The sequence below is a fragment of the Leptodactylus fuscus genome, chromosome 4 (assembly GCF_031893055.1).
Source record: "Leptodactylus fuscus isolate aLepFus1 chromosome 4, aLepFus1.hap2, whole genome shotgun sequence".
In the NCBI taxonomy this organism is placed as follows: Eukaryota; Metazoa; Chordata; class Amphibia; order Anura; family Leptodactylidae; genus Leptodactylus; species Leptodactylus fuscus.
The window spans coordinates 193,507,529-193,523,251 of NC_134268.1; the positions used below are offsets into that span (position 1 = coordinate 193,507,529).

The following is a 15,723-nucleotide window of genomic DNA, read 5'->3' on the forward strand; positions in this document are numbered from 1 at the left end:
CCCTTTGCTTACGTGTGAACTAGCCCTTAAGATCCTTTTTTAAATCAGTAAAGGATTCACACCACAACAGACACATCCAATGTAAAACCCACATATCTTACCTGTAAAGACTGTGGATTATGTCCTTTATAAGCAGGATCCATGCACAGTGTAATTTTGCTTCACAGATGTTTTATATGTACTTTTTTATTGTGAGTTTTTATGCCGATTTCCCATGTAACTGCGGCAGATTTTGCCCATGAAACAATTCCGCAGCAAATCTGCACTGAAACTCACATGGAATACTTAATAATGATAATAATAATAATAAGAAGAAGAAGAAGAAGAATTTACATAAGAATCCAGCCTTTGGATGCATTCATATGGATGAAAATGGCTCTGAATTTGGTGTGGAATCCGCATCAGATTCAGTGCCATAAAAAAAGCCTCCCATTGACTTCTACAAGCAGAAAAAGGAACCCATTGAAGTCAATGGGAGGTTTTTTTTTCAGCGCTGAAATTCTACACCAAATTCCTCATCATTTTCCTCCATGTGAATGCACCCTTAGGAGTCATTCACACGATGTAACGAGGCGTTTGCACTTATGCCACTAAATAACATGGTAGTTTTGTGGGTGTAAGGGGGCATTTACACGATGTAACACGGCGTTGCTTCTGACACGTAAACTGGTGTCAGAATCATCGCTGCAAAACAGAATCCCATCGACTTCAATGGATTCCGTTTAGCGCACGTAACACATTGAAATCAATGGGTTAATAAGCCTCCCATTGATTTCAATGTGTTACGCGCGCTAAACAGAATCCATTGAAGTCGATGGGATTATGTTTTGCAGCGCTGATTCTGACACCAGTTTACGTGTCAGAAGCAACGCCGTGTTACATCGTGTGAATGCCCCCTTACACCCACAAAACTACCATGGTATTTAGTGGCATAAGTGCAAAAAGTGTCAGGGTTTTCTAGAACAACCATTCAGATGCCAACTTTAATTTTTATGCAACATGAAATTATAGTATGAAATGATTGTGAGACTACACGTCCAAGCATTCAGTGTCACATATGATGAGGTAGGACAGTACATTGTGGAAGGTTCAGAGGGATTGCTGGAGCACCTGCCATGTTAAAGATCACTTGTTGGAAACGTACAAGCTCATTGGCATATAATCACAAAAGAACATTACCACTTATGTTACTCAGTGCTGTAACTGGTTTATTAAAGGGGTTGTCCAGTTTCAGCAAATAAATATTATTATTTGCACAATTTTCCAATATACTTTTTGTATCAATTTCTCACGGTTTTCTAGATCTCTCCTTCTTATCATTCTTTCTTTTCTTTCAATCCATGGTCAGATGATGAGCACACAGGTACACGGCTCGTTATAATCACAGCACAGTAATCAGAGCTCTATCCTGTAACGAGCCGTGCAGTTGTGTGTTCATCACATGACCATGGACCGTATATCACATGACCATGGACTGTACATCACATGACCATGGACCGTATATCACATGACCATGGACTGATTTTTTTTCCACTGAATGTAAGCAATGAGTGACAGCAAGCAGAGATCTAGAAAACCGTGAGGAATTGATACAATAAATATATTGGAAAATTGTACCACTTTTTATTGTACAAACAATAACATTTCTTTATCAAAACTGGACATCCCCTTTAAGCATAATTTATCTCAGGGTAAGTTCACACGTAGTTTTTTGGTCAGGATTTTATCCGCCTCAAAATCCTGACCAAAAAGACGGTTCCCATTGAAATCAATGGGAGCCACTCAGGAGTTTTTTCTGGGAGCCGTTTCTTCCATCTCCCGGAAAAAAGAAGCGCCATGCTCATTCTTCAGGCCGAGTCGCCTCACGATTCAGCCTGAAGACACTCCCATTCATTGGGCCTAATCCGGAGCGCAGTGCGCGGCTGGATATTGGTGCAGTGCTCCGGCTTTCAGTCGCAGCTACCCAGCTTCAGATTCCAGTCCAAAAAACCCGGTGTGAACTTACTCTGACAGACCCTCTTCAACATAAGTGATCAGTCTTTAGGACATGAACCTATTACCTGATACCTATTGGACCCCTTTCAGCCATTCCAAAAAAACCAGAAGGTGTATTATAACATATTCATCATGGTTCCCTATTTACACACAACAATACGCTGCCACTCCATAACAGTCCATATTGTAAGTCCTCACATTTCTATACCCTCCCCACATTACAGAGACTTGCAATATGGCTGCCTAGTGACGTGATACGATTTTAGTTAATATTCATGGCATACCCTCACCCCCCAGTACAAATCGCATTGCCTCCCCGCGTCTTACTCCATTCACTCCAATTGTTCCATCTTTGATTGATGAGGTCATTAAATATTGAAGTGATTCTTGGGAATAGCGCAGCTGCCTTATTGTTACATTCACATTGTCAGCATAGATTTGGACTTATTTGATTTTGTAAAAGAAGCAAATATACAAGAGACACAAAACCAATGTACAATACACAACGGGGATTTATAAGAAATAGAATAAGGAAATAGCAAGAAAGTGTCTCTATGGAAGATGTTATTGGCAACATGCTTAATAAACATCCAAGCAATACAATGGATTAGGTATCAATACTCTATTAAGTCTACACCTCATGTATACGGCTCTGTAAGGTTGTATGGAGGTACCCCATGTCCCTATGGCTCCATACTGCACAGCTATAAGAACTCTGCAGCCATATGGTGCATCTGTATGTCGCGGTATTATGGAGATGTTCTCCCTCTGGAGGAATGTTTCTAGGACATAAAAGATCCGGAATATGGATATAAATGTATGATATATTAGGTACCAAAGAACTCTACGGACACATTATGTCAGAAACTTAGAATTTGGAGGTTTACAGAGCCAAAATTCACACATAAGGCTGCGTTCACATCTGTGTCAGTCTCTGTCAGTGACTGACGGAAATCGGTGGATAAAAAAGTCCAACTTTTTCATCCAGCAATTTTAGTTTAAACAATGGACACTAGGCGGACTCCATTACAGTTACTGGGGTACATCGAGCACCGTTGTCGTCCGCTGTTTTAGCCGTCCGTATGTCCATTATATCATGGTCCTCTGACAGACCAGAGCAACGGTCACCCGGGGATAGATGTGAACATAGGCCAAAAACAGAGTACAGGTTCTACTTAGAGATTGTCACAGTCACATGGTTTTTGTAGTAACTATTATTATTATTAATAATAATAATAATAATAATTAATTATTTCCTTCACCGTATAGTTTTGTGTGAAAATATTCAGCAGAACTTGTATTTAATTCATTTAAGCCTCTGCTCTTCCTACACTTAGGAGTCCAGTAGGCGGGACTATTCCATGATTGACAGCCTTCCCTATGCTTCAGACCAAAGATCTCATAGGAATGGTCTGGAAGTCCTGACTTCTGGGTCACTGATGTACATTGTGTGAATAACCAGCTCATAGAGGACATGTAAGACAATGGTGATCTGATTGGGAGCCGATATCTACAGAAAAAAACTGTATTGTAAATATTTTTTACATGCATCATACTATTGAAACACACATTTAGAAATGAAGGGTAGGGCAATAAAATTCGATAGAGTGTTTCTATAGGCCGGAGCCTAGAGAAGCAAATCCCATCTACAGCAGGAAAATATGCGCGGCAGGGCAACACGGTGGCTCAGTGGTTAGCACTGCAGCCTTGCAGCGCTGGAGTCCTGGGTTCGAATCTTGCCAGAAACAACATCTACAAGGAGTTTGTATGTTCTCCCCGTGTTTGCGTGGATTTCCTCCCATTCTACAAAGACATACTGATAGGGAAAATGTACATCGTGATCCCTATATGTGGCTCACAATCTACATTAAAAAAATAAATACATTTGTGCAGCAGACAGGCTATGATTTTCCAAAACCATTGTGGTTTTGGAAATTGCAGCATGTCAATTAGCGCTCATTCACAAAGGGCAAGATGGGTCCGATTCTGACGCCAAATCCACCCCCTCACAATGGAGGTCTATGTAGACTGCTGGCTTTCTTTTTCCGTGAGCGGTATGTTACAGCTCACGGAAAAAAGAAACGAGCTATTCTTTTTTCAGGTGGATTCCGCAGCTGAATCAGCCTCGGCGTCTGGCTGGCGACAGCACCCTCTGGACTAGGCCCATTCATTTGAGCCTACTCCGGAGGGGGAAGTCGCGACTGTCGGAAGTCGCGACAGTTGTGACAGGCGCATTTTGATCCAATTCTGATGCGGCATCAGAATGAAGGTAGCCAGAAGTCACAGACTTCTCCTCAAACGGAGCCAACAACATGCTCATTATATCGCGTCCCAGCGAGCTGCTGAGATGCCCGAACAATCACAGGCACGGTGCGAGGAACAAGTTCAGCAGCAGGGCAGCTTAAGAGCTGCAAAACGCCAGAGCAGGCAAACCATCAACGGCAGCAATTTGCTGAATATAGGCGGATCATCCACTACAACAAGAGGCTAGTGAAGCCATAAATCTATTTTTTCTCCACATGAAATGTATTCGATCCCCCATAGGTAGCATATAGCCTACGTCAAGGCTCTGGATTGAGTCACTTGGTAGGTGAGGTCTCCATGTAGAGCCGGCCGACAGCTCACACTACCAATGACAAATATATTTTCCATGCACTTAACGCCAATATTTAAATATCAATACAATTCAGGCCCACAACGCGCAGAAACCTTATCCGTCCGTCTGCCACAGATTTGTCTGTTCCCTTTCCATGACAAACTCCTGGGAGAAGAGATAAGGCCACCTTTTGTTGCTCAAGCTGCTTATCAATAGTGCTATATTTAGACTCCATTTCCATATTAGAGAACATTTTCTAATGCCGAAAAAGCATTCAGCTCGCCAGAAATAATCCGTAAACTGTAAAATCTCTGGAGAATCCACCATTACATAAATAAAAACACCTGAACGGTATCTTTAAAGGGGTTGTGTCACCAATGACACTATAGGATAAGGGTCAGATGGCTCTTCTATTCGGCAATGACTACTATTTCCGTCAGTCCCAAAGAAGGGACACCATGCAGGTTAACCATATTAAGGGTAACTTCCAGGTCCCTGTATTCCTGGTCACTGGGGTCCGAAAGCTGCGAGTCTGACCCGTGGATAGGGGATAAGTGTTATTTATGGCACAGTTCCTTGAACATTTATTCTAGAATGCGGGTGGTCTATAGAAATTGATGGAATAGAGGAAAAGTTCCTTTTATGTTTTATTCATTCTGGCTCACGCTTCTAGCGAATCCCATCGACACATTGTGGAATAATACATGTAGGGGACACGCAACATGTCAGTTATACCTACCGAAACGCCGGTGGTTTTCCTATAGGTGTAATTGAAGCAGAAAGGAGGCATTTATCAGCACATGCATGCCAGTTTTTGGATAATGTATCACCCATTTGGCACAAGACCCTTTCTTGCGGCTAATGTGTAACACATTCCCTACTCTACGCAATATTCACCACTTTCCGTGAATGCAGTTGAAGCAGTTATATAGGGACAACCCCTTTAAAGAGGTTCTCCGATTTTTAGAATTATGGCCTATCTATTGAATTCTATGGGGCAGTTCTGCAGTACTTACACTTGGCACTGCAGTTTATATGGAGAGTAAGTATATGTATATACAGTATATTACTGAGAGCAACACTACCTCGGTGCAGGTGATCTGCAGGGGTTATAGGTTTCAGACCCCCCAAACCGTGATTAAAGATGAGCAAACACTGTTCGGAACAGCCGTTCCGAACAGCACGCTCACAGCACGCTCCCATAGAAATGAATGCGGCCGGCACGTGGGGGGTTAAGCGGCCGGCCGCCGGCAAAGTCTGCGTGCCAGGTGCTTCCATTCATTTCTATGGGAGCGTGCTGTTCGGATCGGCTGATCCGAACAGTGTTAGCTCATCTCTAATCACGGTTCTTCTCGCAGCGCTTTAGCCAGAAAGTTCTCCGAATTTTCCTCTGTGTAATTTATGTTACAATTATCCCTATGGGGAAGCCGCCAGCATTTCCATAGGTGTAATTGACATGCTGCGATTTCCAAAACCGCACCGGTTTTGGAAATTGCAGCATGTCCGTGCCACGGTTTTTACCGCACAGTGGATATAGGATTCGCTAGAATCCCATCCACTTTGCCATTACTGTAAAATGCCTCGATTTTTCCTGCGGTGTTTCCGCCATGAGCAAATCGCGGCATTTCCGTCCCATGGGACCCCCGGCCTAACTGAAGTGTAAACTAGTAAAGAGTATGTGGTACACCGAACACTACTGAAACTGTTTGCGACATAATCCAAAAGTTTCTTGGATATGACATTCCTAATAGAAAAAAGAATCAAATACATTTTTCTCAGAAGATATCTGAAAATGACATAAGATGTGAAGTTGTGTATTACTGAAAGAAAAAAACATCACGACTCGTAATGGGGTTACATAATGTGCATTATTACCTTCCGCCCTCTCCCACACCTGCTCAGGGTTTTCTGCTTCAAGTAATTAGCCTAAGACAAAGCGTCCCTCAACGAAGACATCTCCATAGTGACAGCAGCTGACCAGGAACACGGGAAGACGCCGAGAACTCACAAAGTATTACGTGAAGTCATAGCGCAAACTTTCATCCAAAATCAGGATACAAAAATAGGACAAGAATATATTTTCTTTTTATACTTTTCTGAGTTTTAACTTAAAAACAGGTCAAGGAGGTTCTGAACAAGATCTAGACGTCTCTAACAACCAGATACTATAAGGAGATCCATCCATCGCTGATCCTGAACTGTTCAGCAGGAGGGTGAGGACACCTGGAGAAAGAAACGTTTTTGATCTGTTCGGATGGCTCAGGTGCTAGACAGTCTTCTTTATCGCTATCGTGTTGTGCCCGTGGACGAGGTCAAACAGAGCAAAGAAGCCTTACCCTGGCAGGGGTTGTAGGGTCACTCCTCAGGAGTGTTGGTAGACTTTATGGCTGAGACCCAACGTTGCGGAAACGCAGTTTGTTTGGTGCAGATTTTGTTGCATTTTTTTTAGCCAAAATCAGGAGTGGATTGAGCAAAAGGGAAACGTATAAGTACTTTATACACCTCTCCCATTCCTTTTGTAGCCATTCTTAGGGCCCCTTCACAAGGCATAAGCGCGCCGCTCATTTAGACACCATACACGTGTCCGAGCACGGCGCTTTAAAACAGAGCCCATTGATTTCAATGGGAAGCGCGCGTATATCGGCATATACGCGCGCTTCTCATTGAAATCAATTGGCTCTATTTTGAAGCCCCATGCTTGGACAAGTGTATACGTGTCTAAATGAGCGGCGCGCTTACGCCGTGTGAAGGGGCCCTTAGGGGGCATTCACACAGAGGAAAATGGGGAGGAATGGGGAGGAAAATTCCACTAGTGAAAAAAAAAAGATAGCAGAACCCATTGCAATCAATGGGAGATTTTATTTTCAGCGTGGAAAATTCCACACCAAATTCCTCATTTTCCTCCGTGTGAATGGACCCTTAGCCTATAGATATCTGGCACAAGCAGAAGGAATGATATAAGCAATTGGAGACCTTGTGATTTATCCTTGGTGCCAGGTGCACTGTTGCTCCCCATGCAGGTCACTGTGTCCTCCAGCACCTAATATTAAAGCAAGTCTCCAGTTCCACAAAATTAGCATCAGGACTGTGGAGTTGGAGTCGTGGACTTAAGGCAGGATTGATTTACAGTCACCGACTCCAGCTACATCTTTAAAATAAAATAATTAATTCATTTTAATTATATTATATAGTTATTAATATTGTATCATTAATTAGATGTTTAGCTTCTTACATATTTACTTTCATAGGAATACAACAACAGACCTCTTAAAGAGATCCTATCTTTCAAACACTTTTTTTTCTGAGTAACACGTAGGAATAGCCTTAAGAAAGGCTATTCTTCTCCTAACTTTCGTTGTCTTCTCCGCCCCGCCGCTTGCCTAAAATTCCAGTTCTTGTCGGTATGTAAATGAATTCTCTCGCAGCACTGGGGGCGGGCCCCAGTGCTCAAACAGCACTGGGGGAATCCTCAATGCTGCGAAAGAACTCTCTCCAACGCCACCTCCATTTTTGTCAGCAACGTCCTCTTCATTCGGTGCAGGTTTCAGACTTCTAGGCCTCGGTAGAGCAGACTGCACATGCCCACAGGCCACAAGAAAATGGCTGCTTACACAATACTGTAAGCGGCCATTTTCTCATGGCCTGTGGGCATGCGCAGTCTGCTCTGCCCGAGGCCTAGAAGTCTGAAACCTGCGCCGGATGAAGAGGACGTTGCTGAAGAAGATGGAGGCGGTGCTGGAGAGAGTTCTCTTGCAGCATTGGGGACGCCCCCAGTGCTGTTTGAGTGCTGGAGCCCGCCCCCAGTGCTGCGAGAGAACTCATTTGCCTACCGACAAGAACCTGGATTTTAGGCAAACGGCGGGGCAGAGAAGACAACGAAAGTTAGGAGAAGAATAGCTTTTCTAAAGGCTATTCCGATGTGTTACTTAGAAAAAAAAGTGTTTGAAAGATAGGATCCCTTTAATAAATTAGAAAATCTTTACTGCTTCTGACTGACTGTGGCTGTTAAGCCGGGTTCAGATGGGGTTTTTTGGTCAGGATTTTGATGTGGAATCAGCGTCAAAATCCGTCTCAAAAAACCACCTCCCATTGAATTCAATGGGTTCCTTTTTCTGCGAGTGACATACCCTTTCTTCAGGCAGATTCCGAGGCTGAATCAGCCGTGGACGTCTGTGGCGAGACACTCCCTCCTGACTAGGCCCATTCATTTGGGACTAATCCGGAGTGGAATGTCGCGACTGGATGCCAGTGCACTGTATGCACTGCACCGGCATCCAGATGAGGCTAGAAATTTTTTGGACCGGATTCTGAGGCAGCCTCCGTGTCAAAATCCGGTCCAAATAAACCCCGTGTGAACCTGGCTTTAGCCTTTTATGGAGTATTCAGTTCAGTAGTCAGAGTCGGTCTATGGGAGGAGGAGTTGGAGTTAGTGGTTTGGTCTGCTGACTCCACAACCAAGGTTACCGTTATGTGCCACGTGGTCTTATCGGGATTGAGTAAAAAATGGATTTAAAAAAAAAAAAAAAAAGACATACTCCCCCCAGTCAAATCCCAGATACCACATTTATAGAGTACTAGCTGGTACCCGCGACTTCGTCTGTGGTGATTGTAGCAGTGGGTATATACAGGTGCGGGTAAGGTTTTCGTACTGTGTATAAGGTATGGGATATGAAATGTAACTTTGTATCTTTTTGTTGCTGTAATTCAGAGAATACGTGAGACTTTTGTGTTGCAGTTACTTTGTATTTGAGCTGCTATACGGTGTTGGTATAAACTTTACATAGTGACTTTGGGACAGAGGTATTTGAAGTTAACCCTTTCCCGCCGATGGCATTTTTTGATTTTCGTTTTTGACTCCCCTCCTTCTAAACCCCATAACTTTTTTATTTCTCCACTCCCAGAGCCATATGAGGTCTTAATTTTTCTTGGGACAAATTTTTCTTCATGATGCCGCCATTATTTATTCTATATAATGTACTGGGAAGCAGGGAAACAATTCAGAATGGGGTGGATTTGAAGAAAAAATGCATTTCTGCGACTTTCTTAGGGGCTTTGGTTTTACGGCGTTCACTGTGCAACCAAAATGACATGTCCCCTGTATTCTGTGTTTCGTTACGATTCCGAGGATACCAAATTTATATGGTTTTATTTACATTTTGACCCCTTAAAAAAATCCAAAACTGTGTTAAAAAATTATTTTTTGAAAAGTCGCCATATTCCGACAGCCGTAACTTTTTTATACGTGCGTGTACGGGGATGTATAGGGCGTCTTTTTTTGCGGGACCGGGTCTACTTTGTAGTTCTACCATTTTTGGGAAATGTTATTGCTTTGATCACTTTTTATTCAAATTTTTATCAAAATTAAAACAGTGAAAAAATGGCGGTTTGGCACTTTTGACCATTTTTCCCGCTACGGCGTTTACCGAACAGGAAAAATATTTGTATAACTTTGTAGAGCGGGCGATTTCGGACGTGGGGATACCTAACATGTACGTGTTTCACAGTTTTTAACTACTTTTATATGTGTTCTAGGGAAAGGGGGGTGATTTGAATTTTTAATGCTTTTTATTTGTTTTTTAATATTTTTTTTACTTTTTTTAAACTTTTTTTTTTTTGCATTTATTAGACCGCCTAGGGGTATTGACATGGGTGGGCGGTGTCGCGGATTGTCAGAGCGGTGGGGGTCGGCAAACATGGCTGCTCTGGAGCGTTAAAAAGAGCCTCCTGGAGAATCGTTAAGGGGAGGCGCAAAGTGGTAAAGTATATGTATATGTGATTGTGTGGGGTTAGGGGCGAGGCTGTAGAGGGCAATATGAATTTTGTGGCTTGCTATGGTCCAAAGTGTGTGAGATTGCAGAGATGGTGGTGTGAGTTTGGGTTTTGTGGGGGTCCTGGGAAAAACGTATGTGCGCCATTGTGACAAAAAGTAGCCTATTGTTTAATGGGTGTATTAACTATGTTTGTGGAAACTTTCAGCCAAATCGGTGGAGCGGTTTTTCCGTGGTTGAGGAACAAACATCCGAACATACAAACACACAAACACACAAACTTTCACATTTATAATATTAATAGGATGTGCAATTGATATAGAATATAGACAATGCTGCCAAGAAAATAATACGAAACTCAGAGCTTGTATTTATTTGATAAGAAAACTGTCAGACACTTGTACTAGGTCTGTGGTGTTGGAGTCAGGGCCAGTTTTGGTTGCAGTTGGTGTCTGATTCCAGCTTCTAATTATTTAATCATTTTTAATTATACGATCCAATTATCAATATTATATAGTTTATTAAATTCCTGGTGTGTTAGCAATACAATCATTCTATTTTTTTGTGAATTAGGGGATCTTTACTGCCTCTGTCTGACCATGGCTATCAACCATTTATGATGTCGGAACCATACCAGGAGTCAGGCCCTGCTCTTTAGGACTTGTCGGACAAGGGGTCTTACTGGGAAAGTCAGTATGTCCTAACAGGAAAGAGGGGTTGTATGCCAAAATTTTACCAATTTTTCGGGAGGGGGCGGGTAAAAAAAACAACTAAGAAATAGAGGGTGTAAAGTTACAGAAGTTATTCTAAAAGCACAGCAGATTTATCATCCAGCAACTTTGCTTACTAAGTCTGCCCTATAATGTTCTAGCTTTGTTAAAGAAGTACTCTAATTTGGGCCCCAAAGCATCCATCTGTGACACATCATTGGAAGATGAAATGTGTGTGTGTGTGTGTGTGTTGGGGGGGGGTTGTCTTACATTTCAATGTTTCCAAAAACACCAGAAAAGAAGTAACATTGAAATTCTCCCCTGGTCCTTTCCCTTTACCTGGCACTGACCCCTGGGAGAACTGTGTATACAAGCTTGTGTAATGCCGCACCATATGGCCACGCCATCTAAGGGCTCGTTCACATCTGCGGCCCGGTCTCCGTACATAGGTTTCCGTTTCCTGCCTAAAACACAGGCAGGAGACGGAAACCTGCAGGAGACTTTCTCACCCATTCATTTGAATGGGTGAGAGAGATGTCCGGCCGTGCGCGGCAGTGAGCGTTTTATGCTCTCCGCCGCGAAACCGGGTTTTATAATCCGGACACAGAGTCGGACATGCAGTACTCTGTGTCCGGATAAAAAAATCCGGTTTCGCGGCGGAGAGCCTAAAACGTTCACCGCCGCGCACGGCCGGACCCGGTCTATGGTTTCCGTCTTCTGGGATGCAGAAGACGGAAACCATAGAACGGAGACCCCAAACGCAGGTGTGAACCCAGCGTCACACAATCATATCTTATAATATTATCACAGACGTGTCACTACAGATTAATGTATACATTGTCCCAGTGGGGTCCACAGTGAGATTGGAATTATGTTATGAATTTCTATAACTATATTTTCCCAGCCCTCCCCTTTATACGCCATCTTTAATCACACTACTGGATAGAAAGAAATGACTACATGTAGTGGTCAGGGTTGAGCGATCGGGTAAGATCGGATCCCGATCAAGCAAATTTCACGATCGCGATTGGCTGGAAAATTATCGGAAATCAGATTTTAAAATCGATCCTGAAATCTCAAGATCGGCTCAACCCTAGTATTGGTATACTGGTGGTCACCTTGGTGGGGCTCAGCAGATCTCACAGAAAGTCAGCGTGCTCCACTGGGTGCCATTGACATCTGTTATGTAACAGGTAAGGGACTGTGTCATGGCTTCTATAATAAATGCAAACCACTATGCAGATGTGAACTGGAATTGAGCACAACTGACCTAACAAATTTTCAAAAAGTTTTAAAAACTTCTAAGAGGTCAACGATCATTTGCCTGGTACATGACGATGAGATTTTATGTACTAGAAACGTGGTAACCATCGCTGTGGAGTCAGAAGGCCAAAGCCCTTACTCAGATTTTATTTTTTCACAACCTGATTCCAACTCCGACTCCTGCTTCAACTCCGACTCCTTCAGAAATGGATGCCAACCATGGTCAGCCAGGAGCTGCCAAGCTCCTCTAATTAAGGGTATTTGGGTATTACTTAGGCAGATGTCAGGGTTCTCACCCTGCATGGAGCCGGGTCATCTGTATATATAACGTCTACTCTGCTGGATCCTGTAATATCCATTATACAGAGGTCAGGGCAGTCTATGACATTGCTATACACAAGGGAGATCATGATCTGCAGGACGCAGGCCCAGAAAACCTCTAACCCTAGGGAAATGATGTCCTCAACCTGATATTTTGTTACAATTTTGAAGGAATCATTGAGAAAAATAAAGTGCTTCTAGAGAAAAGTGTAACAGGTAAAGATCATGTGATACATATTAACCCCTAGGACTCTGGTAATAATGCGTATGACTATGTGCTAAAAAACACAACACACAAAGCTTGTAGCGTCTCACATAGTACGTAATGATATCATAGCCAAGTAATCCCTTCTTAATTCAGACCTAGTCTTAAAACATAAACATGGCCTTAAATCCTATTTCTAGAATACGATTATCACGGAAATAAGCCCGGATATGCGTATCGCCATTAGCATCACAGCTCTGTCCAGGAACGCCAGCGCCAAGACGGCACAGGTCTCCTTACCATGAGAATCTCAAAGGAATTATTCCCCAAGATACTCAGGAGAGCTTATAGGATCACTGGAGGCAATGACAGGAACTAGGAATATTTAGGGAAAAGCAAGAGGCTTGTATATAACAGAGAGGAGATGCTGCAGAACCTCTTGCCAAATGCAACCGTCAGTCAAGTTCTTGGATGGCTATAACAGGATCTTCTCATAAAGGTTATACCTGAGCAGCAAAAGTTCTTGTGAGGCCAAAATTTTCATTATTCAACTACACCAGACTGTATATGCCCGGCTAACTACAATCAATGGAAGACGAGAACAAGCGCAGGGCGCCCGGGTGTTATCACTCATTGTATAGCCCTTAAAGGGACAGTCACACAATAACATGTAAGTCAGTGGGCCGTCACTGACATGGCAAGTAAGTGGGCACCGCTGTCAGTAGAAAGATGCATAACCAGATAAGTAACAGCAACAATGTGACCCTGTGACCTTTCTGATTGATGTGCGATAAAACGACATATATGATATAATACAACGATATGTAACAGGAGAGGGCATAAGCTGCAAGCAAAACAGTCTGCGACTACTGTGCGCCCATATGAGCACGTCCAAGCACCTGTACCATTGTGCCACTCTTTCTAAAAGGGCACAGGTACCCCTACTAAAGTGGTGCAGCCAATGACTAGTTAATAATGTGGCATATTTATCCTAATGCTCTGCCATGGTTATGTAAAAGGGACAAGCTCTTTGCGCACCACACAGTGTCACAGCATGCGCCATGGTCTGTTGTGTGACATTTCGAGGAATACAACGTACAGATCTGTAACCAGTTATAAACAATGTGGGTACATGTGCCCCCCGCATCTGGCCAGGAAATGGGCACCTATTGTTTACACTGTGCGGCTGGTAGTGCAGGGGCACATGTGTGTGTATATTAGTGCATGTGGTGTGTGCATGTACTTGTACCTGTAACCCCTCAATGTCAGCACCCTGCCCCCCTCCTTCATGCCCCCCACAACCCCCAGGAGCTCCTCCTATCCTCCAACCTGGATGGTAAGAAGGTAGAAGGGTGGCGGGGGGTTACTGGTGCTGATGCCCGGGCAGCCAGTCCACACAATGCAGCGGGCAGAGTACAGGGCACTCACCGAATCTGGTGTCAGCACTTGCAGGCTGGTGGTAAGAAGAAGCCGAGAGGAGGAGGAGGGTGAGGAGGAGGTGAGCGGCGTGCAGGGAGACCATCATGCCGAGCAGGAATAATCCATCAGTCAGTCAGTCAGAAGAGCGGGCATGGGGGCAGCAGGGAGCAGGACGGCCGGCACAGTCCACAGCCTCGGCAGCTCCAACACCCTGGACAGCGACCAGCACCGGCCCGCCCACCCACAAGACACGCCCCCCCCCCCCCAAAGTCTAGGCACGTGACCGGAGCCCGGCCTCTGGAGGAGATGAATGGGCGCGAGCTGTCAGGATGAATGGAGGAGGAGGATGGGGGTGCGGGGCTACTGCTCCAACTACTGATCTACATATATATAGTGTGTGTGTGTGTGTGTGTGTGTGATTATATATATATAGTGTATGTGTGATTATATAGTGTGTGTGTGATTATATATAGTGTGTGTGATTATATATAGTGTGTGATTTTATATATATATATATATATATATATATATATATAGTCTGTGTGTGATTATATATAGTGTATGTGTGATTATATATATATAGTGTGTGTGTGATTATATATATATAGTGTGTGTGATTATATATAGTGTGTGTGATTATATATCGTGTGTGTGTGATTATATATAGTGTATGTGTGATTATATATAGTGTATGTGTGATTATATAGTGTGTGTGATTATATATAGTGTATGTGATTATATATATAGTGTATGTGTGATTATATATAGTGTATGTGATTATATATATAGTGTATGTGTGATTATATATAGTGTATGTGTGATTATATAGTGTGTGTGATTATATATATATATAGTGTGTGTGTGATTAAATATAGTGTGTGTGATTAAATATAGTGTGTGTGATTATATATATATATAGTGTGTGTGATTATATATAGTGTGTGTGTGATTATATATAATGTATGTGTGATTATATATATAGTGTGTGTGTGATTATATATAGTGTATGTGTGATTATATAGTGTGTGTGTGATTATATATAGTGTATGTGTGATTATATAGTGTGTGTGTGATTATATATAGTGTGTGTGTGATTATATATATATAGTGTATGTGTGATTATATATAGTGTATGTGTGATTATATATATAGTGTATGTGTGATTATATATAGTGTATGTGTGATTATATATAGTGTATGTGTGATTATATAGTGTGTGTGATTATATATAGTGTGTGTGATTATATATATATATAGTGTGTGTGATTAAATATAGTGTGTGTGTGATTAAATATAGTGTGTGTGATTATATATAGTGTGTGTGATTATATATATAGTGTGTGTGTGATTATATATATATAGTGTGTGTGATTATATATAGTGTGTGTGATTATATATAGTGTGTGTGATTATATATATAGTGTGTGATTATATATAGTGTATGTG

At 42.5% G+C, this 15,723-nt stretch overlaps 1 protein-coding gene across 1 annotated transcript in view; it reads right to left on the reverse strand.

Moving 5' to 3' along the window:
- PTPRN2 (protein tyrosine phosphatase receptor type N2) overlaps positions 1-14,505 on the reverse strand; it is a 723,914-nt gene extending 709,409 nt beyond the window's left edge. Inside the window, exon 1 of the mRNA XM_075271520.1 lies at positions 14,287-14,505. Within this exon, the coding sequence (XP_075127621.1) occupies positions 14,287-14,383 (97 nt within the window). The 5' untranslated portion in view covers positions 14,384-14,505. The remainder of the gene's footprint in view (positions 1-14,286) is intronic.
- Between the last annotated feature and the right edge of the window lie 1,218 nt (positions 14,506-15,723).